This window comes from Phascolarctos cinereus, unplaced genomic scaffold (assembly GCF_003287225.1).
Source record: "Phascolarctos cinereus isolate Bilbo 61053 unplaced genomic scaffold, phaCin_HiC Scaffold_3;HRSCAF=262, whole genome shotgun sequence".
Taxonomy (NCBI): Eukaryota; Metazoa; Chordata; class Mammalia; order Diprotodontia; family Phascolarctidae; genus Phascolarctos; species Phascolarctos cinereus.
The window spans coordinates 51,885,513-51,909,615 of NW_027555736.1; the positions used below are offsets into that span (position 1 = coordinate 51,885,513).

The 24,103-nt window shown below is 39.7% G+C and overlaps 2 protein-coding genes across 4 annotated transcripts in view; one reads left to right on the forward strand and one right to left on the reverse strand.

The window, feature by feature from the left end:
• The window catches only part of OIT3 (oncoprotein induced transcript 3), a 32,693-nt gene extending 13,329 nt beyond the window's left edge, over window positions 1–19,364 (forward strand). The window contains exons 5-9 of the mRNA XM_021006107.2: window positions 2,121–2,243; window positions 3,993–4,153; window positions 7,233–7,648; window positions 16,907–17,006; window positions 18,293–19,364. Of these exons, the coding sequence (XP_020861766.1) occupies window positions 2,121–2,243; window positions 3,993–4,153; window positions 7,233–7,648; window positions 16,907–17,006; window positions 18,293–18,463 (971 nt within the window). The 3' untranslated portion in view covers window positions 18,464–19,364. The remainder of the gene's footprint in view (window positions 1–2,120; window positions 2,244–3,992; window positions 4,154–7,232; window positions 7,649–16,906; window positions 17,007–18,292) is intronic.
• A 4,060-nt stretch (window positions 19,365–23,424) lies between these two features.
• Window positions 23,425–24,103, reverse strand: part of PLA2G12B (phospholipase A2 group XIIB) — a 31,837-nt gene continuing 31,158 nt past the window's right edge. For all 3 annotated transcript variants that reach the window (XM_021006200.2, XM_021006199.2, XM_021006201.2), the window contains one exon: window positions 23,425–23,973. In XM_021006200.2, coding sequence (XP_020861859.1) covers window positions 23,855–23,973 — 119 coding nt within the window. In that variant the 3' untranslated portion in view covers window positions 23,425–23,854. The remainder of the gene's footprint in view (window positions 23,974–24,103) is intronic.

Below are 24,103 nucleotides of genomic sequence, written 5' to 3' on the forward strand. Positions count from 1 at the left end.
TTTTTCCCCAGTGGTTTCAAAGGCCAAAGGCTTGCCTTTATCTGTTAAATTTATAGCTTTATAAATAAGATTGCTTTGAATTTATCCACTCTAAGTTTCAAAAGATTAATTTAAATTAAATTAATTAATTAAAAAGTTAATTCAAGAGAAACAATATTTTATGCAATCATCGTACAAGAAATAATTGAAATCTCAACCAGTAGGCAGCTTTTGTCCCTTCTTGAGCACTTAGATGGCATCCTCATTAAGGAAAACCCATTTCTAGATGCTGCTGAGACAAGAAAGTACTCCCAAGAAGGCTGGTTTTTGAGGCAGCTAGGTGGTTCTGGGTTTGGACTCATGAAGCCTTGAGATCAACCTTTCTTAGATACTTACTAGCTGTGTTAATCTGGATATCTTACATCACCAGAGTAGATTTCAGTTAGAAGTGATCAGGGCTTTGCTCCACAGCACCAACATCCAGGGGGGCCATACTTCCTCCTTGGAAAGAAGGCAAGCTTCCTCCCTGTAAAATTCCAAAAACTGGGGCCCTGCCTAGTGGTCTTTGCCTGCCCATCCTGTGCGGCACAACTTCCTCAGGAAGGACCCTTTCAGGGTTCTGTATCTGTGGCATTCCTCTTCCTGGACCTGCCTTCCCCTTCAATTTCACCTACGTATAAGATGACCCCTTTCTCAAGTATTCCCCACCCCCACCCTCATCTACAAGTGAAATTGTCCAATGTGCAAGAATACTTGCTAACAGCTTGGTCTCTATAATGGCATTCAAATGCTACATGTTCATCAATATTTCAAATTATTGGTCCTCCTTTCATCCTCAAAAGACATATGGTGCCTATCTGTAATATCACAGCGTCATGAGAGAGTAGTTCTAAAGCAGCAGCCTTGATGATGCTTTCCAAAATTGGGTAAATTAGCATATTCTTTGAATCTGCCTCTTCCAGTCTCCTCAGCTCCTTCTTCCTTGCATCTAAGAATTTTTACTGTTCCTCTGGAAGTTTAATAACAGCAAGGTTTGTGTTCTGAAGGTGACAAACTGAAATTATGTTAGCTATAACATTTTTCTTGGGAAGAACATTTTTACTTGGGAACTTGAAAAACGTAATGGTCTTGAATCTTCCCCATAAAGGAAATGTGAGTAAAAGCTCTTTTCGGCAAAGTTTCTTAACGTTTTTATTTTATTCTATTCTGGTTTCATTTTCATATTGGGCTGTTATCACAGAAAGCCTTAACATGAATCCACTTGGGTTCTGAGATCCCAAGAGCAGCAGGTAATGTACCAATGGACCATGAATCCAATGCACTACATTAGCCAAGATCTTGTCTAGTTGAATTCACATCCTGACAGTAAGAATAACAGATTCTTTCATATTCAATACTGCTCTGTAAGCTTTCAAACAGGATGAAGAGAATATTTCATCAGTTGAAATTGGCTTGTTCTGTTTCTTACAAGCTTGGCTTCACTACCCCATTTGTTCAGTAAAATAGCAGCCAGTCAGTAAAATTCCATTTTGTTGGGAGAAAAAATTGAGATCCAGGGGCATTATCAGAAATGTGCACTTCTCTGATCAAATTCCAACAGGTAAGCTTTCTCCATTTAGGTTTCTCACCTCTTCTCTAATTAGACATGATATTTGTCAGTAGTAGCCCAAAAAGGAAGCACTTCATGAGTAGAGAGCTGACATTGAAGTCCTGAGTTCTAATCCTGCCTCTGACACATGCTAGTAGTATGACCATAGGCAAGTCACTTAACCTCTTTGCCTTAGTTTCCCCTTTTTCAAAATAGGTAAAATAATAGCATCTACTTCCCAGGGTTGTTATAAGGATCAAATAATATACACAAAGCATTTTGCAAACATCAAAGCCTTATGTAAACGTTAGCATTATCATTATTATATCACTAGATGACCTCTAAGGTCCTTTCCATCTCTAAATCCAAGATCTTATGATAATTGTTTTGCATTGGTGAAGGGAGTTTACATATTGGAAGTTCCCTAAAATGAAGAAATTACAAATCCAGAGCCTAGATCTTGCAAGAGTTTTATTGCAGCATCACCCTCCCACTCCAGTAAGTTCCTAGAGTGATATAAAGGGCCTGCTTGGCTTTTCTATTTCCATTGCAGACATCCAGGGTTGTCAAAACAAAAATGGTGGCTGCAGCCATTCCTGCCGTGGATATGGAACAACTTATCAGTGCGAATGCCCTCGTGGGTTGGTGCTATCTGAGGACAATCACACTTGCCAAGGTAGGACTTGGGCTATGACCCAGCCTCTATTCTCCTCTCCTGAACTCACTGCCCTTCAGGTCTCTTCACCTCTGCCTCCCTTCAATACAAACCTTCCTAGTATAGCATATTTTTGAATCAGGACCCCAGAATTTTTCAGAAGGGTAAGAAGTTTTGGGAGACACTTTCAGAAGATTTATAACTCCTTAATTTAATTCTTTGAATTTGCCTTTGTATTGTTTCTATAGCTTTTATTATTGTTTTAAGTAATAATGATGAAAGGATAGAGTGCCAGGGTCAGAATCAAGTTCTATTTCAGCCACAGCCTGGCTGTATGATCCTGGACAAGTCACTTCTTCTTAGGACCCCAGGTAACATTCTGAGAATATAGCTTGTAAAATATTTGCAGATCTCTGTTCCTACTTTATAGAAAACAAGCCATGATGGCTGGTTCTACATGCAGTAAGGTACACTAGAAACAGCACTGAATTTGGTACTGGAAGATCTGGGTTTAAAGCATGGTTCTACTACTTGCAAATCATATATGTCTTTGGCCATTTTACTTCTCTGGGCTTCAGTTTCCTCATTTTTTTTTTAGGCAATTGGGGTTAAGTGACTTACCCAGGGTAACACAGCTAGTGTCAAGTGTTTGGTCTGAGGCTGCATTTGAACTCAGGTCCTCCTGACTTCAGGGCCAGTGCTCTATCCACTGAACCACCTAGCTGTCCCAGTTACCTCATTTCTAAGATGAGTTTCGGTTAGATGACCTATAGAATTCCTTCTAGTACAAAATTATTGACCCTATGATCATCTAGCAAAGAAACTTAAGTCTCCTGACTCCCACTTAAATACTTTTCCCCCTGATTATGTTGTGATTACACAGTCCAACTCACTAGACCATGTTATTACCTGACCATAAACAGACAATTCCATAAATACCTAACCAACATTTATTTTCCAAACATAGAAATGAGAAGAACTCCCGTGACTGAATGATTCTCCTCATAAGTACAACAGCATTCAGTGTTTGATCCTTTAGGGACTACCCCCTCAGAGTATGAACTTCTCAGTGCCCAGAACGTGATTTCTCCATATTGATTATTATAATTTTTTATTATATGTTGGGCTTTGTCTTGACCCTTATTGGAAAGAGGAACTTTGGGGACTAAGTTGGAAGAAGAGAAAAAGTCACCATATCTTAAAGGCAAAGCAATCTTTTTCTATTAAATGAAAATTAAATTTATCAGTAGTTTGTGGCTTTACTAAGTCAAGCAATGACAATCTGAAACCTTTCCCAAACCATATTGACAGTGTCTATTTTATGGGGCAATAATTAACAAGAAGGCCACGAGAGTTTGGTGAAGAGGTTTAAGCTTACACAGAAAGAGCACTCTTCCTGCACTGCCAATAAATTGACTTTATGGGATGAATATTAATCCTTTAAGGGTTCAGGTCATGGTTTTGTGCTGGCCATATCTTTGGAAGAGATCTGAGGGTAGAATATTTTCAAATTCTGGAAATAAATGTTTCCCCTTAAAACAACAACAGAATATTTAAGAAATGTATCCAGGTCTAATCTCAAAAGGAAGAACTCTTGGGCTATAATAACTGACTTTCTTTGAGGTCTTTGAAAGATATTGGAAAACACTAACTCACTTAAGTACAACCTTAGACAACTTCTACATAAATTTTTCCTCTCAGTATCTTCCTTCCCCCTAGCTCTCGCTTAGGTTTTCTAGTTGTGCCTGACTATTGTCACCTTTCTTTCAGTCCCTATGAGATGCCAGTCGAACGCTATTGAAGTGAACATCCCCAAGGACTTGGTTGGGGGTCTGGAGATCTTCCTGACCAACACATCTTGCCGAGGGGTATCCAATGGCACCCACATCAACATCTACTTCTCCCTCAAGACCTGTGGCACTGTGGTTGATGTAGGTTCCTTGGGAAGGGAGGACAGGTGGGAATGATACAAGGACCTGAAGCTTGGGAGATGGGTTATAGATTGAATGTTTTGTTTAAGTCACAGATAAAATAGACCCATAATAGAGAATGTAATTCAATTTAATGAGCATTTACTAAGCACCAGCTGTGTACCAGACATATGTGAGAGGCAGAAAGGTGAAGTGGATGGAGAGCTGGCTTCAAAGTCCTCGGGGAGCTTACACTTCACTGGACTGAGCCTAAAGTCCTTCACCCACGAAGTAGCTGAAGATATTTTCATGAGAACAGCAACCACTGCCAGAGTTTTGGTTACTTCTCAAAACTGTGATCTTCATGGCTCTCTCTTTTAAAAAAAACACTCTTTCCAAATACCTAGTGGGTATACCCACTGAAATGCCTCACCAAAACCTCAAACTCAGCATATCCATGACTGAACTAATTATCTTCTCTCAAAAACCTGCCCCTCCTTCTAACTTCCCTAATTCTGGTGAATGGCACCATCATTTTCCAAGTCTTTCAGATTTTAAACCCTGCATTCTTTTGCATCCAATACAAAATGAATCCCCCTAATCCTCTGTCCCCTATTTTATCTCTAAATATGAAAATCCTTCTGCTCCTGCAAGGCCTAGCTCCTGCAAGACCCACCTTCCCCATAATATATTCTCTGATCCAACCCAAGTAGAAGTGCTCATCCCCCAGATCTCTCAGGTTTGACTTCTCCTGTGAACGTAATTTGTATTATAGTTATTTCTGTACATATTTCACGCTTCTACTAGCTCATAAACCTCTCATGTCAGGGACTTCATTGACTTTCATCCTGGTATCCCCAGTTCCCAGCATAACACCTTCTACACAGTATGCACTTTAACAAATATTTGTTGAATTACATTGAATTTTTAATTTTAGGACATAGAAGATATAGATATAGAAGAGAATCAGAATAAGGGCAGAAAGCTCATTCATTCATCATTCATTCAACCCTCTGTACTCTACAAAATCCTACTCTGATACCTCATCATGGCATAGAGGTGACCCTGAGCCCTTAAAGGCTATGCACAAAGCAAAAGTCTGATGGGTCCTTCCATAATGAAAAATGTTCAGGTACAGTCCATGCAATAGACTATATAACCAAGTTATTTGGTGATGAATTATTTGGCAATGACAATTCACAAAGCAAAGAAAAATGCAAAACAGCCTTTAATCCTGTGCAGTGATTCTATTAGTCTATTTCTGCAGTGAAATTCATTCAGTTAACACAGACTTAGAGTAGTACACAAATTTGCTAAAGGGCTTATGGGAAATACAAAGAAGCATATAACACCATCCCTACCTCCAAGAAGCTTGCAACCTAGTTGGGGAGGCCAAACATACATATGGGGGGGAAGTAAATTTAAAAAAAAAACATATGGTTCAAACAATATGTGTTTTAGGAATTGATCAGAAGGGACTCATAGGAGCTGTCTTAGTCAAGGAAGTGTTCGGGACAACCTGAACTGAGCCTCAAAGAATGTATGTGATTTGGTTATGTAGAGTAGAGATGGTCTGGCAAGGGAAAAAACATGAGCAAAAGTTCAGAGATGGGAATGAGCAAGTCACAATCTGGAGTCAGCAGATAGATCATCCCCTTTGAAACAAAGGGTTAATTTGAAAGTTGTAGGTACAGACAGAGGAGATATAGTCAGAGAGACAAGTTGGCACCAGATTATAGAAGCCCTAAAGGCTAGGGGGAAAAAGAGCTTAGACTTTATACCATACTAATGGCAAGCAACTGAAGGTATTTTGAGCAGGTATCAACGTAGGGGTTTTTTGTAGTAATTGTTTTAAGAATTAGTGTTCTAGAAACTCCATTTTTGCAGGGTTATATAGCTTGATTTGATAGACAGACAGATAGACAGATAGATAGATATTTGTTGTCACTGTTGTTAAGTCATTTCAGTCATGTCCGATTCTCCGTGACCCCCATTTGGGGTTTTCTTGGCAAAGCTACTGGAGTGCTTTGCCATGTCCTTCTCCAGCTCATTTTACATTTGAGGAACTGAAGCCAACAGGGTTAAATGACTTGCCCATTTTTTGTTTGAGGTCAGATCTGAAATCACGAAATTGAGTCTTCCTGAGGCCAGGCTCAGCATTCTCTCTACTGTAACACCTAGCAGATAGATAGATAGATAGATAGACAGACAGATAGATAGATAGATAGATAGATAGATAGATAGATAGATAGATAGATAGATATCCTTGTATATAACATCAGTGGTTTGCACTCAATAGTAATGATTCTGGAACCTAGGGCAAGAAACATAAAAGGTATCATCAAATCAACTTTTCAAGACAAATTCAGCTGGGTGAGGTGAGGAAACCTAGAGATACTAGGCCTTCTAGTGGAAAGAGAGCATAGAACACTACCCCAAGGTGGAGAGACTGAGACCTTAGTACACTACAGGGGACAGAGAGGAAAGAAGGGCAGAAGCTCACAGCCTCTGCTGGGAGGAAACAATACCTACCTATTTTATCTAATTATTCTTGCTGACTAGGTAGTAAGAGGCAGAACAGTACAAAGGACAGACGGCTGGCTTAAGTGTCAGGAAGACCCAGGCTCAAGAACTGCTTCTGACACAAACTAGCTGTGTAACCTTGGACAAATCACTTAAGTTCTTGGTACTCCAGGCAACTAAGTTGGAATCTCCCTATACCAATGAAGTCATACGTACAGACCAAAAACCAAAACAAAACCCACAAAAAACTGGGTGCTAAGGTCAATTGTTTCTCTGCTGAAGAAGGAGTGCATGTGCCTCCTAAATTGCACTACTCTGGGCAAAGACCTAGTCATAACATCCTGGTTACAACTTGATGAAGAATAGCTAAGTCTCTAGAATCACAGAACCACAAAGAAGCACATATGGAATGCTGACCATCTTGATGCCAATCCTAAAGTAAAAGAAGCCAACAGAAACAATCAGACGCTGACCCCTGGGTCCCCTGGGGACTAGGGCACTAGAGTAGGGAGTGGAGAACTACAAAGTACAACAACCATAACAGCTTCTTTCTTCCTCTACTTCCTCCTGCCTTCAGGTGGTGAATGATAAGATCATCGCTAGCAACCTAGTGACAGGGCTTCCCAAGCAGATGCCCGGCAGTAATGGCGACATCATCATCCGCACCAGTAAGCTGCTGATCCCGGTCACCTGCGAGTTCCCTCGACTCTACACCATTTCTGAAGGCTACGTGCCCAACCTCCGTAATTCTCCACTGGAAATCATAGGACGCAGCCAGGGGATCTTCCCCTTCACGCTGGAGATCTTCAAAGATAATGAGTTTGAGGAGCCCTACCGGGAGACACTGCCCACTCTCAAGCTACGGGATTTGCTCTACTTTGGGATTGAGCCCCTGGTGCATGTGAATGGTCTAGAAACCCTGGTGGAGAGCTGTTTTGCAACCCCTACAGACAAGATTGATGAGATCCTCAAACACTACCTCATCCGAGATGGGTATGTATCTCTGAACGATCCTCTAAGCCATTTCACCTTGCTTTACTCATGTCTAGGCGCTATAGCACCAATTGCACACAGGGTTACTTCTTGAGATAATATAGCACTCTTGGAAGCCTTAATCTTTTTGAAAATGAACTTTTATTGATACCTTTTGCTTTTATATCACCTTTATGCCTAAATATGCCCCACTTTCCCTACCCAGTGAGCCACTGTCCTGAAACAAAGATTAGGGGGAAAAAAATTAGTTCAACAAAACTACCCCACTGATCAACTAAGTCTGGCTGTATATGCCAAGCTCCACACCCTTTGCAAACAAGCGAAGGACATGCATACTCTCATCTCTCCTCTTGGGCCATCCTGACCCTCACATTTACAAAGAGGTGAGTTTGGGGGTCTTTTGTTAGTCTTACCATTTGTATTATTGTAATCTTTCTGTAGGTAGCTTTCTTGGTCCCTCTTTTCATTTTGCATTATGTCACGTAAATCTTCCCATATGTGTCTCTGAATTACACATATTCTTTATTTTTCATAGCATGATAATATTCCATTATAATTATTACCAATCAATCAATGTTTATTAAATGCCTATTAGGTACCAGGTACTGTGCAAAGCACTGGGGATTAAAAAAAATAAAAAAGCAAAAGACATTCCCTACTGTCAAGGAGCTCGCAATCTAATGGAGAAAACATCAAAGAAATATATAAAAACAGGCTATGTAGAGAATAAATAGGAGATAATTAACCACAATCCAATCGATAAGGAAGCCCTTTATTCTAAGTGTTAGCACTCAGAGCTTTCCTAAAAATCCTTAGTCTCTTTAGGAATACTGTGAGTCTTTTGTGGTATCTACCACCTATGAACCAGGCCTCTATGATTTCAATACTTCAAAGAGCTGTAATTTTTGTCAATGAGGTTATTCCCTCTGCTGTTTGCAGATCACAGCCCCTCTCTAACTGAATAAATGATCTTTGGAAGCTTCTGGGACCAAAAATATTCACTAGCCCAGCCTATGTGGTGATGAGACTCTCCCAACTTGGCCACGTGCATCATTTTATGGTTTACAAAGTTCTTGACATACCTGATCTCATTTGGTCCTCACAAAAATTGCTATCCTCCTTACATAGAGGAGGACACTCAGCTGCAAAGTAGCCACCATTCCTGCTGCTTTTGTCCTCTAGAGGGGGTCAAAGCTTCAGTAAACCAATGTAAGCGTCCAATGGGCCAAGTTCAGCCCTCGGTCAAAAGGGTTTGTTTGGCCTTGCTAACAGAGTGTCTCTTGAGAGGCCAGATAAGTTCAATGGACTTCCAGCTGCACCACTTCATAGTTACATAAGTGTAAGGATAGAGGTTGAGAATAAAACCAACTTGGTTCTTCCAGTGGTCCCTTCCCATCTCCTATTTCCATCAGTTGAAATGGAAAGCTCATAATTCTGTATTGTAATGATAAGCAAAGATAGGATCTCACAGGAAATTCTCTCTTATCTTTGTGACCTTAACTTTTCCAAATGGAAAGCAAAAGCATCGGATTTTCCTTTCTATTTTTTCTTTTTAATTAAAAAAAAAGCATGAGCTTTGTAGTGAGTAGTTTAATGGCCATATTTACTTTTAACAAAAGTAAATGTATAATAAAAATATATCACTTGTCCAAAGACTGGAACATAACCAAGAAAGCAAAGAAGGCCTGTGTACAACCAAAAAAGCCACCACGAAGCTCATGCATTTTACAATAAAACCCCAGGCCCTTACTTGAATACCATTTATTCTTATTTCAGACAGTTTGAAGGCACTTAGTTATCTTGTTTCTTAGCCCATAGAAAATAAGCGATAAATTAGACAGAGGTGAGAAACTACCATGGGTAGGCATAGTTCAACATCCAGAGAAAAGGTCAGAGAAAAAACCCAGTCAGACACAATTTGAAAAGCTTAGTCTGGGCCCGTTTTTTTGTGGGAGCAAATAGCCTCAAACTGTAGTGAGTCCCTTCATTTTAAAGAGAGTGATTATGAATTATTCATAGACACCTTCCCAATTTTAACCCCCCCCTTGTTGACCAAAATATACCCCCAAAACAAACACTTGTTTAATAAATAGCACTTACCTAACAAGGAGAACAAGGTGATGGGTGAATGTTGTGAAGGCAAGGGAAGGGAGGCAGGATTGTTCCGTTCTGAACCCCCTCAATTCGGGAAGGATATTAATAATCTGGCATGTGTCCAGTGAAAGGCAACCATAATGGCGCAAGGTCTTGAGTCCATGTTATATGAGAATCTGTAGAAGAAACTGGAGATATTTAGCCTGGAGAAGAGAAGGCTCAGGGTGGTTCACAATGGTTGTCTTTTAGTATTTGAAGGCTGTCTTGTGGAAGAAGTTAGATTTGGGCCTTTTGGTCCGGAAGAGCTGACCCAGGAGCAATAATGGGTAGAAATTGTAAAGAAGCCAATTTAGGCTTTAAAATGCACGGAAAACTTTTGGGAAATCTTCTGCTTCCTAAGACGGAGCGCAGTCCAAGTACGATGGGCTGCCGAAGGAGACCGAGGCTTTCCCCTCCTGGGGGGACGAGCTGGACTCCAAACTGAGCTGTCTGCGACCCGTGTTTCTGAATCTCCACTGTTCCTCGGTGAAGGGTCTGGGCCGCAGAGGGAGCTCCCAAAGGTGAGAGAGGCCAACTTCTCCGGTCCAGACCCTCCAAAGGCCTGCCCGCTTCTTTCTCTGACTCTGAAGCACCCGGTTGTTGGTTCAGGGCCTGCACGTCCCCAGCTGATGGGAGGAAGAATGCTCTAGGCGCACGGGAAGTTTATCACCTGTCCGCCAGCTTCGGTATTCCTCCGCCTACGTAGGAATGCGAACTGCAACGTGATGTATTTCTCCACCTGTGTGCATGTATGTGTGAGTGTGCTGGCGTTGAAACCCGCTATGTTCTACCTGTTGTGTGTCAACCCTGAGGCCTTTATATTCCTACGCGCGTGTGTGTGCGTGTATTCCTCCAACCATGAGTGGATATATGTGGGGTTGGGGGGAGAGAGCAGGGAGTGAATGCTGGAACCTGCATATTCCTCTATCGCTGTGTCTTTGCGTGTGTTTCTGTCCTGAAATCTGCCGTAATATTCCACCTGTGAGAAGTAGAAGCACATGTGCGTGCGTGCCAATCCTGAGACCTTTATATTCCTGCCTGTGTGCATGCACTAGGATCTCCTACATTTCTTCCTCTGTGAGTGGATGTATGTATGGATATAAACGGGACCTTGGTACCTGTATAGTCATTCACATACCAGTCCTGAGACCTGTATAGCCTTCCTTCCATATGCGGGTTATATTTCAGATCTGCAACCTGCCTCTATGTGTGTGTGGGGGGGGGAGCTGGAGGAGTCAGGTCTGTAATGCAAAGGAATTGGTCTATGAAGTAGTCTATATGGTGAAAATAAGTACAAATGACTGTTGTTCATGATAATGAAAATCCATAAAGTGCCAGCACAGCAAAGGTTGACTGTATTGTTATTTTGGGAGTATCCTGCATTGCCATTTCTTTCCCTTGGAACCAATAATTAAAACTGACTTTATAATTAGATCTTTACAAAAGACCTGATCTGGCTTTGAGCCAGCAGCATGGGACAGTGGAGAGAGCTCTGAATTTGAAGTCAGAGGACCTGGATTTAGATCCCAGGTTGTGGTCAAGTCACTCACCTCTCTGGACCTCCATTTCCATATCTGTAAAATGAGGGAGTTGAACTGGGTGACCTCTAAGGTCCATTACTTCATTTCTCTGGCTCTCAGTTCCCTTTTCTGTAAAATGAGGGAGTTAGACTAGGTGGTTTAAGGTCACTTCTAGTTCTAATTCTATGATACTGTGTCATAGCATGAAGGTGACCCTGGGTTCTCTATGCTACTGGAATAGGAGCTCTAGAAAGTTCTGCCAAAATGGAAAGACTTTAAGTATGGTCTGGGATGATCAGCACCTGCCTGCCAGGGTTGTTGAGAAGATAAAATGAAATAACATATAAAAAGTGTTTTGAAAACATTAATGCATTATATAAATGCTTATTATTATTATTATTATTATTATTATTATTATTATCATCATCATCACCCAATAAAAAAGTAGTTCATAAACTACTAGAGGGACTGACCCACATAGATGTCAATATTGACATATAGAAGTTGCAGCTCAATGAAAGATCCCATAAAAGACGGCATAAGGAGTTAGTTTTATCTTGCACCAAAAAGCAAAAAAAGATACATGGTTTCATGAGATAGCCATTTACCTGTTCTTGCAGTGTTCATGATAGAATGTAAGCAAAAGATAATCACACCCCATTTCTCAACATCTGTTATACAGGTTAAAAAAGCAGAGAAATTACTTGAAGAATTTGACTTTTTTGTTTGTTTATTCAGTTGTTTTAGTTGTGTTCCACTCTCTGTGACCCCATGTGGGGTTTTCTTGGCAAAGACACCGGAGTGGTTTGCCATTTTCTTCTCCAGCTCATTTTACAGATGAGGAAACTGAGGCAAACAGGATTAAGTGACTTGTCGGATCACACAGCTAGTGTCAGAGGGCAGATTTGAACTCAGGGAGATGTGTTTTCCTGACTCTAGACCTAGCACTCTATCTACTGTGCCACCTCACTGACAAGATCCTTCAAAATGAATTGACATGTTCCTAAGTACCCAACAACTTCAATGCTAAGATGGGCACAAGAAAGAACAATGGAAAAAATGTTAGAAAATATGGTTCAGGATTAAGAAATGAAAGCAGTCAAAGGCTTATAAATTACTGAAAAGTCTCATGTCTTTATATCACGAATATAGCCTTTAAGAACAAAGTTGAAAGTATGCATCATGTGCACCAAAATAAAAATAAAATAAAATAAAATTGGCTATATGTTAACAGACAGAAAACAACTGGTCACTGACATAGGAATCATTTCAGAATCAATTATATGTAGTCAGACTGTTAACTGATTAGAACAAAGGTCAAAATACTCAATTAAAGGGTAATGATGAGAAGACATGATATGCAGCTATACTAATCTTATCTACTTAAGCAAATTATGACTAAAAAAGATGACACGGTTTGCAATAAAGATATTGACTGCAATTATTGCTATTTCTTAGAGAAGTTCTATTGATATAAGCAGTTGGCAATTCAAGAAAGCCAAAAGAACCCAGAAAACCACTTTGCCCTTCAAACACTTGATCTCCTTAAAGAATAGAGGGACATAAGAGCTGAGACCAGGAGGAGTGTAGAACTTAAGCTCATTTCCAAAACATTATGGAAAAAGTTGGAGGATTATTAACGAGGTAGTGTCATGAAAGAACAAAAAGTATTGAAGAGTAAAATGAACCTATAGCTATTGTGGTGTAAGACTCAGGTAATATGAATTATTTCAAGAGCATTTATAGAGAATTCAGAATCTAATTTCAACCATTGTTGTATGTCATAGACCCCTTTGGAAGGCTGGTGAAACCTATGAATACTTTCTCAGAATGTTTTTAGATACATAAAATAAGCTACATCGGACTGCAAAGGAAACCAACTATATGAAATACAGTTAAAGAAACATTTTCAAAAAACAAGTTCATGGATCCCAAGTTAAGAATCCATAATAGAAGGCAACAACTAGACACAAAATGGTTTTGCCAACATTTTTATATCAATCTATTCTCATCATCAGGAAAATCACTGCATATAAAGAAGTAAAAATGTGATTTATGAAAATGGCATTGGAAGAACAGCTGGACCTAACCAGATCCACACACAGAAGAGATCCATGCTGGAGTTAACATAATTTTCAAGGCTTTTGGGAATTGATTTTCAGATTATCCCAAAAAGAGAAAGAATCTTTAAAAACTACAAATGTCATCAATTAACAAGGGCTTATTAAATACTTTTATTATTATATATATTTATTAAATTAAACATTACTATATTCCAGGCACTGTGCTAGAAGGCTAGGGATAAAAATCTACAAAAAATGAAACAGTCCCAACTCACTCATCTCTATAACATGGTTAAGAAAGTTGTCTATATACATATTGATAATGTGCTTGATGAAGGGAACAGGCAGGATTTTGCAGATGATTTCCTACAACATGCCATATCTATGGTCACAAAGTTGAGAGCTGTAGAGTATACAGGATCCTGTGTTTTTTCTTCTTGATGTTTTTAATTATAATTGTATAATTATGTATGTATAATTAATTATAATTGTTTTATTTAGTAAAAACAAACTACAGCTTTCAAGGCTCTCCTCCAACAAGATGTCTCCCATGCATATGTAAAAGTCATACATGATTTCTCATTAGAAGCAACCACAGAGATAATTGTTCAATGATCTTCTGATTATCCGTATCAATACATCAATATGTTAAGGATCTGTAATATCAACACGAATTGAAGCAAAAACCAGGGAGTATGTATACTAACCAAAGGTGTTTGCCATTGCCCTAAAGGCTGTCCTGGTCCTCTAGATGCTCCTGTTTGTGGATGACATTTTGCTAATTGCACTGAGTCATCAGAAGACTATCGATTAAGTCTCCTGCATGAGATCCACAACTGTTCAAAAGGAGTAGCAATGGGAAAAAATCAAGTGAATCAAGAAAGCATATTGCCTAGGACATGAGATACAGTTGGACAGACACTTCGTTGAGTTGTTCCATCACTATCTCCATCTTGAACAGGAACTATAGATGGGCAATAAGTTGGGCCTGGAATTGAGTAGGAAGAGGAGAGTAGGCTGAATTGCATTTAGGAAAATGTACAGTGCTTTTAATAACCCCATGCTGCTCCCTAACACAAGAACCCAACCTCTAAGACTATATTAGCCCAGTGGTGCTATGTGACTACAAGTCATGGAACATCTGGATCATCAAAGAATCAAAATTATCGGCTCTCATAGTAAGTAAAAACAGGCTGATGCAAATTATGGATAACAGCTTGCGTGTGAGAAGTGGCATAAAAGGCATTATCAAGAATAAAAAAAGAAGATTTTATGGTGAAAACAAGAGAAAACAGATAGCTGGAAGGCTAGACTGGTACCCCAAAATGTTAAAAGACCTAGAGGAAGGCTTTCTTTAGAGCTGTCAACTGTATTTCTGGAAAGGATGAGATTCATGCAGGATGAGAAGACAAGGGCGTATTGTAATCTGAACCATTGGGGGACATGTTCTTATCTCAATTGGACCCATCAAAGTAACTCAAGTATATGTAACCAACGTAGCATGACCTAATCCCACCAAACACTGGACCAGGAGCCAAGATTCCTGAATTTGATTCTGTACTGTAGTCATGACTGACAGTGACCCTGAGAAATTTTACCTGCCTGCCTCAATTTCTCCAAGTGAAAAATTACAACTAATGAAGTATTTTCAAGTAAAGAAGTATTTAAAAGTGCTTTGGAAGTCCTAAGATCAAAAGGACTGTTAAAATATTGAGTTCCAATTTTTTTTGGGTCAAAAGATAAACCAAAAGGAATGTGACTTTAGGGAAATGAAAAGGAAATAAATGAGATCAAATGCAGAAATACTTGGTTTCTTAACTCCTCTCCATTTCTGATATAAGGTACTATTAGTAGCACAAGCCAGAATGGTGTTTTTGGTTGTTGTTAATTTTGTTGGATTTTTCCATTGCACCAATGCATCAGTAAGTAGTGAAATACTGAGTAATCCAAGAGCGTAGGGGAGAAATCTTCAGTTATAGCAGCATTTATCTCTCCTCCCTAATGCTTCGCCAAACCTGATAAATGAGAGCTCATAGGTACAAGATTACCCATAAAAAATAAAAAAAAAAAAACATTACTCAGAAAAAGACATTCCCTGTAGAAGAGAGATTGGAAGGAAGATACGAACAGAGCCATCAACTTTTAAAGGCCCATAAAAATGACCTAAAATTTAACCCGAAGAAGCACAAATGCCAGGAAGCTCTTTTTCCCTTTCTGACCCTGGTGGTTCACTTTAAGTCTCAAGACTGTTTCCTGGCGGGGGCAGCTAAGTGACGCGGTGGATTAGAGCACTAGCCTTGGAGTAAGGAGGGCCTGAGTTCAAAGGCAGTCTCAGACCAGACACTTGACACTTACTAGCTGTGTGACCCTAAGCAAATCACTTAACCCCGATTGCCTCACACACACAAAAGAAAAAAGACTGTTTCTTGGTTATTAGGGCATCTCCTGAAGAGCCCTGACAGAATATAGCTCTGGGTTAAATGCAAAGAGGTATTTGTGTGGGTCAAATGCAAAGAGGAAAAAAAAGAGTAATAGCAGCTTCTAAGTGAGCCCCTATCCCAGGAGTACCAGGTATATTATCAGGAGAAAGTTTTCACAGGCAATCGACGCTGATGTTGATGATGATGATAATGCATCAGCAATTTTTTTTGGTCCAGACCTGCTATAGGAAACTCCCTCTACCAGTGTAGATCAACAACAGGTGTATAATTTATAGTCTCAGAGCATGGTCTGAACCCTGAGATTTTAAGGGTCACACAGTAAGTATGTATCAGAAGCAGGACTTGAAGCCACATCTTGCTGACTCTGAGGCCAACTCTCTATCCACTATGCTCTACAGCTCCATCATGTCCTATGTCATCAACATCAACAGAGGAAGCACGAAGCCTGTAGAAAGCCAGCTTTGGAGGGAAGAAGACCTGAGTTCAAATCTTAATCTTACTGTCCACTGGCTACATGACTCTGGGTGACTCACTGAAACTCTCAGTGACCCCAAGAAGTCTAAAAGTATAATTTTCAGAAAAGTTCTTTGCCTGCACTGAAGTTTCTTCACCAGAAGTTCCCTCTATCAATGCAATCACTGGCCCAGATTCTACCCTACCTACCCCTCCTCCCTAATAAAAATAAATAAATTCATTTACTTACTACTTTAATATTTGCAAATACAACAGGTGGGTCATTTCAGACCAGATTTCCCACCATATAATACGGAAAAAGAACCTGTAACCCTTTTCATCACTACAAGATCTCTATCAGTTAAATCTTTTGCTGCTGATGAAACTCTCTAATATATTAGCTCAATAGAAAATGTTTCTGCCCAAGAATAATGAGTGAGGCAAAATTAGAGCCAGGCCTGCATCTGGAGATGCCATCACAGGGACTGAATTTTGTTTTTCCTTCATTCCTGAAAAGTTTGGAAAGAACTCAATCTTTTCTGTCCAGTTTCTTTCCTTTTATGGGGATCAAATGGGTTGGGTTGGGCCATTTTTTCCACCTCTGTGAAAGTGATTAGGCCTTTAAACTGCGCTCTTTTCTCTTTTTAGCTGCGTGTCAGATGACTCAGTAAAGCAGTATACGTCCCGGGATCACCTCACAAAGCACTTCCAAGTCCCTGTCTTCAAATTTGTGGGCAAAGACCACCAGGTGAGTCGTATATCCAACAATATGATTTTTCAGGCCCAAGATCTCCTAAGAACACTTTTTTTGTTTCTGTTTTTAATTTTCTAGAGGTGATGAATTGGTCTTCTTTGGGGGCAAAGGGTACCTTGGATGTCTTTCCATTCTGAAATATACCAAGAATACAAACTAGTTAGATATTGAGTAGCCATAATCTACCCTAGCAACTATAATTATCTACCCATAAATAGATGCCCTTTTTAGTATGTGATACCATTTAATGTTGATTTGTAATTGCTATGTGCCAGTGTGACTGGAAGGGCCCACACGTAACAAGCCAACAACAATCCTTTCCCCATTGGCCATGAGTTAAGTTGACCCTTTGATGAGTGATGACCTCTGTTATCTAAAGTGTTCATTTTTAATGATACCTCTAACATTCTAGTTAGTGTTATAAGGAATCTTAGAGATCAGCTAATCCAGCTCCTCATTTTACAGATGGGGAAACTGAGGAGTGAAATGATAAGTCCAAAGTTGTAATAACAGTAAGTGGCATATCTAAGAGTCGAACCCAGGTCCTCTGACTCCAAAGCTGGCATGTTTTCCCCTGTACCATGTCCCTTACATGATATATGTGTGTGTGTGTGGTGTGTGTATGTGTGTGTGTGTGTGTGTGTGTGTGTGTGTGTATATGTATGGGTAGTAATATTTATATATGTAGATATGCCCACATACATACTATCTATCTATATACATTTGTGTGTGTGTGTACACACACATACAAGTGTATAAACATATATACTACCAAAATTAACAAAAAGGTATAGCCAATCTTTATACCTTGATGATTATGAGTCCACACTAATTCTCAGCTCTTTCCTCTCAGTTTCCCTATTTGCAGAGTGAGTAGAATAACATTATTCTTAAAAGACATAAAACACATGAGAGGCTAATGCCTATGGTGAAATGTAAAATATTTTTGTTGTGAGGTACAACGGAGTTGGGTGGCTAGGTGGCGCAGTGGATGGAGTGCTGGGCCTGGAATCAGGATGGCTCATCTTCCTGAATTCAAATCTGGCCTCAGACACTAACCAGTTGTGTGACCCTGGGTAAGTCACTTAACCCTGCTTGCCTCAGTTTCCTCATCTGTAGAATGAGCCGGAGAAGGAAATGGTAAACTGCTCAGGTATCTCTGCCAAGAAAAATCCCACGTGGGGCCACGAAGTCCCGACCGAAATGACTAAACAACAACAAAATAACGTGCTTATTTGAGAATGTCTGATTTCAGTCTCACTGGCCTTCTTTCCTCACAGGTGGTGTTTTTACATTGCCGAGTCCTCGTCTGTGGGGTCCTTGATGAGCAATCCCGCTGTGCCCAGGGCTGCAACAGACGGATGCGACGTGAAGCAAGAAAGGACCAGGGAACTCACCTGCAGAACCGCCTACTGACTAGTGGCCCAATCATCATTGACAGGGAGGACTAGTACCAAATCTGCCACCATGTCTCTGGCTCTGGGGTTTCTCTATGAATTATGACTGCGCCACCAATCTCTTCTAAAGCTTTCCAGGGAAGTTGAATCAGCATTCAAGAAAGCTCAACATTCAATGACACATTATTTTCCGTCATCTTACAGTTGTTGAAGATACTCATGCCATCTAACCTTTTCTGGGTCCTGTTATAGCTGGTTTATAAGAATCAAAACCTTGCCAAATGACTAGGCTTATTCTACAATGGAGGACCATCCATTCAAAAGATCTCCCTATTCTCCTCAACACATTCCCTTTTTGTGGTTTTATTCCTCTTCTTCAAACATCTCAAATAATTCTAAGCACCAGTGCAGTCAATAGTAAGGAACTAGTTATCAGGAGCCTTGAGTCTAGTTTTCAGCTTTCAGGTCATTTAGATAACCCAGGAGACTTTTGTTTCCAAGGAAAGGACAAGGATTTGACAAGCGCAGACATGGGGAGCAGACTTAACAATTTTTTAAAAAGCCAAGGGCCAGTGGTAATGGAAACACTATCGCAAGCAGTCAGGGTCACATTTCAAACTTAAATTGTAGAAATGCTAGAGGGAAAAAAAATGTTGTGTGAACTTATACATTAAAATGCAAGAGCTCAAGGCCTTTAAATATGTAAATTGTCACTGTACCCTAACATTTCCAATAGGCATTCAGGGTCACTTCAGAGGTGCTTATAAGCATGAGTGTTTAATAAAGGAGGCTGTTAAGTTTTTCTCTAACATAGTATTTTCTCCTTTTTTTTTCTTTATTGTTTGTTCTCTTATTTTTACATTGTCTTTATCTTTTAAGGTCAAGGGAATTGTCTCATTGGTCCAGCACCTGGCACACAGTAGGCTCTTTAATAAATGCTTGTTGATTGATTAGACTGACGCCTGTGATTGCTGTGGTAAAATATAGCCATAACTAAACTAGGAAAAAGACAGTTGTACTCGCATTCCTTCCCTGCCATCTCTGAATCTCGATTCACCTACCACAACTGTCTCCTAGCTGCCATTACCAGGGTCCCTCTCCTTCTGTGCACCTTCTCCCTTTCCTGCCCTCCACCTTCTACTGACAACATCTGTAGGCACAAGAGACATACTCTCTGGAACAGGCAACTCCCTCCTGGCATGAATATACCAGTAGTCAGACTGTCCTTTGTGACATGGCATGATATTGAATTTGTCTCTCCTGCATCCCCCAACTCAGTTATGGCTCATTACAGTTATTGTATGGTAAAAAGAACCCCAGATATAGGATTAGATGTCCTGGGTTCAAATCCTGAATCTGCTACTTACTGATTATGTGACCTCAGCTAAATCACCCAATCTGAGTGGGCCTGTTTCCTCATAGGTAAAATAAGAAGGTAAGATAGACTAAAAAATTACTAACGTTCTGTCTAGCTTTAAATCTGATGGTCCAATACAATGATGTACTTTTTTCTAGCTTTAGACTTTTTTTTATTCTTTAGCTTTTTATTTTTTACAATAATTTTTAAAATTCTGAGTTGCAAAATTCTCTCCCTCTCTTCAGCCCCTCCCCCACCCATTGAGGAGGCAAGAAATATGATACCCATTATGTATATGAAATCATGCAAAACGTATATCCATATTAGCCATGTTGCAACAAAAAAAGCAAGAAAAAATAAAGATAGTGGGGGAAAAGTGAAAAAATGATTCAATCTGCACTCAGAATTTATCAGTTCTCTTTCTGGAGGTGGATAACATTTTTAATTACGAGTGCTTTGGGACGATCATGGATCTTTGTATTGCTCAGAGTAGCTAAATCTTTCACAGTTTGATCATCATTACAATATTGCTATTATTGTATACAGTGTTCTCCTGGTTCTGCCCACTTCACTTTGCATCAGTTCACATAGGTTTTTCTGAAACCCTCCTACTCATCATTTCTTTTAGCACAATAGTATTCCATCACGATTATATAGCACAACTTGTTCAGCCATACCCTAACTGATGGGCATCCCCATAGTTTCTAATTCTTTGCTACTACAAAAAGAACTACTACAAATATTTTTATACATGTAAGTTCTTTTTCTTTTTTCTTTGATCTCTTTGGGATACAGAATTGGTAGTGGTAGTATGTGTAAAAGGGTGTGTACAGTTTTATAGCCCTTTGGGCATAGCTCCTAATTTTTCTTCAGAATGGTTGGACCAATCCACAACCCCACCAACAGTACATTACTGTACCTATTTTTCCACATCCCTTCCAGTATTTGTTTTCCTTTTCTGTCATTTTAGCTATTTGATAGCTGTGAAGTGGTACCTCAAGGTTGTTTTAATTTGCACTTCTCTAATTAGTAGCAATTTAGAGCATTTTTTGCATATGACTATTGATAGCTTTGATTTCTTCTTCTTAAAACTGCCTTTGAAAACTATGCATGTCCTTAGGCCATTTATCTAGTGGGGAATGGCTCTTATTTTCATTAATTTAGGTCAGTTTCCTATGTATTTGAGAAATGAGGCCTTTATCAGAGAAACTTGCTGTAAATTTTTTTTCTAGTTTCCTGCTTTCCTTCTAATTTTGGCTACATTGGTTTTGTTGTGCAAAAACTTTTAAATTTCACGTTATTTTGCCTCCCATAATTTTCTTTATCTCTTTATTGGTCATAATCTCTCCCTTTGACTATATATCTGACAGGTAATTGTTCCCACGCCCCATAATTTGCTTATGATGTCACCTTTTAAGTCTAAATCATGCATCTATTTTGAGCTTATCTTGATATATTGTGTGAGATGTTGTTGTAGGCCTACTTTCTACCAAACTGCTTTCCAGTTTTCCCCCAAATTTTTGTTGAATGGTGAGTTCTTGCCCCAAAAGCTTCGATCATTGGTTTATCAAACACTAAATTACCATGGTTGGTTACTTTTGCATTCTGTCTATCTAATCTAATCCACTGATCCACCACTCTATTTCTTAGCCAGTATCAGATTGTTTCGATGATTACTGTTTTGTAGTATAGTTTGACATCTAGTACTGCTAGGCTGTCTTTCCTTGGCTTTTTTTTTTCATTGATGCCCTTGATATTCTTGACCTTTTTTCCTTCCAGATAAATCTTTTTTTATTATTTTTTCTAGCTCTATAAAATAAATATTTGGCAGTTTGATTGGTATGGCAATGAATAAGTAAATTAATTTAAGTAGAATTATCATTTGTATCATATTGACTTGGCCTACCCATGAGCAATTAATATTTCTCAAATTGTTTGGATCTGTCTTTATTTGTGTGAAAAATGTTTTGTAATTGTGTTCACATAGTTTCTGTGTATGTCTTGGCAGGTAAGATTTCAAGTATTTTATATTGTCTACAGTTATTTTAAATGGAATCTTTCTCAATGAGGTACTTTTAAAAGAAGGGCAGTGGCCTGAATTATAACTAAAACAACATAACAGCCTGCCCTGTTGAATAGCCAAAAAATAATTTGGAAGACTTAGTAAAACAGTAGAAAAGACTAACAAATTATCTGAGAAATGGTCAATGATTTCCATCTGCTTTTGAGATAAGGAATTAAACTTGGTTTAATTATATTATAGCCCTTAAGTCTTGCAGGTAGGACTCATGACTTTTTCTCTCTTTTCTTACTGAAAAAGGACCACAGTAAGTACTGTCCTTAGGGAAATCAGCAAAAAAAAAAGAAAAAATAAGGAAAGAGAGATTTTCCATCATGCAGGGGAGGCTGGGAAATGGACATTAGAGGACAAAGCTGACTAAAGGAAAAATATTACGTTCCAATTCAGTCCAGTTCAACAAATATCTATCAAGCATCTACTTGTGTGCAAGGAACTGTACTCAGCACTGGGAATACAAAAACAAAATTTAAAAGTCCCTGACCTCAAGGGGCTTATATTCCACATTCCACATTCCTTTACGCTGATTGGTATTCTCCTCTAGATATCAATATTTGTCAAGAAAATTATTCCCTACCACCAGAGGAGGAACACAGACAATGGAGAGAAGGGAACAGTGATTTCTAATCCTAAAGTAGAGAATTAAGCTCAAGGTTATAGCTTCTTGAGGGTAGTAACAATATCTATGTTTCTTTGTGGGAAATAATAAAGAAGCAAAAGGTACTGGGGAAAACACAAAATATCAGGGAATGTGGGACTATATTAAATCTGTAACGACAGCACCTAACAAAAGTTCACTATGTGCCAGGCACTTTACAGTTACTATCTCATTTGATTCTCACAACAACCCTGGGAAGTAAGTGCTATTATTATCCTCATTTTATGGATGAGGAAACTGAGGCAAACAGGGGATAAGTGACTTGCTCAGGGTCACACAATTAGAAAGTCTGAGGCTGGATTATGAACTCAGGTCTCCCCAAAGCCAGGACTCATGCTCTATCCACCATATCGCCTACCTTGCCCTACAAAAGAGCCTAGAAATCCTCTATTCCACCTCCCTCCTCCTTTTACGGGCCAAGAACTTCAAGTTAAGTTGTCGCTGATGGGTTGTATAGTGGTTTGCCATTTCTCCTTCTCCAGCTCATTTTACAGATGAGGAAACTGAGGCAAATATGCTTAAGTGACTTGCCCAGGGTCAAACAGCTAGTGAGTGTCTGAGGCCAGATTTGAACTCAGAAAGATGAGTCTCCCTGATTCCAGGCCTGGCGTTCTATCCACTGTGGCACCTAGACTTACCCCAAATCCAACAGGTAGAGAGCGGTCCTGGCTAGGATTCCAAGCAGGTTTTTTGTCTCCAAATCCAACAGTCTTCCTACTACCCCAGGGAAATGACTCCACCTGATGTATTGACTATAAACAAAGGGAGATGCATCCAGACCTAGCCACATCCTCCTCTTCCTCTGCTCCTACGCAGATGATAGTAAATGCCAGCCAAATTCACCAAGTAAATTTCCTGGCCTTTTCTGAGCAAGATACTAGAAGCAGCTAAATGGTGATGACTCAAAACAGGGCTTTTCAAAGTTTTAAAAAAGTTCACTTTATTGTGTCTAGCAAGGGACAACCAAAGCATGGATGGATGGGAAGCCATCACCCCCCTCAGGAGAGTCAAGATTTGCCCAAAGTTCCTGTGTGAATACAAGCTTCAATTCCAGAGCTCTCAGAGTTTGTGTTGCATTTTCTGTGTGTGAACAGTTTTCCCAGGCAGGGGGATTTCTAGGACTTGCAGTGGAATATCGATGCTTCAATCCCTCTCCTGCTCACTGTCAGGCAGGTCTCCCCAAAAGTCATGACTCACTCTCAAGCTGTAATTTACTGCGCCCTCTCTCTTTGTGGTAGGACGTGGAAGGATGGAAAGTAGCTGATGGAGTATTTCGTGCTTTCACTGTCCACTCTGAGGGGGGATGTAGGCAGGTGTGGTATCACTGGAGGGCAGGGGGAAGCCAGCTCTTCATCATAACTCTTCCTTCTCTTCTTCAGCACAGATGCAGGCTGCCCTCTGACTGTTCATGAATGGTCGGCAGCCCAAGGTCCATACGGTATTGAATATCGTGTCGGCAAGTGAATCACAAGCTATACAAAACAAGTGGAGAAAAGAGAGGATGAGAAATGGTCCAGGGTCAGCCCAAAGCATAGAGTAATTGCTAGGGGACAACGTGATTTAAGAGATGACATGATGCCCACCAGAATCTTGGTCCAATGC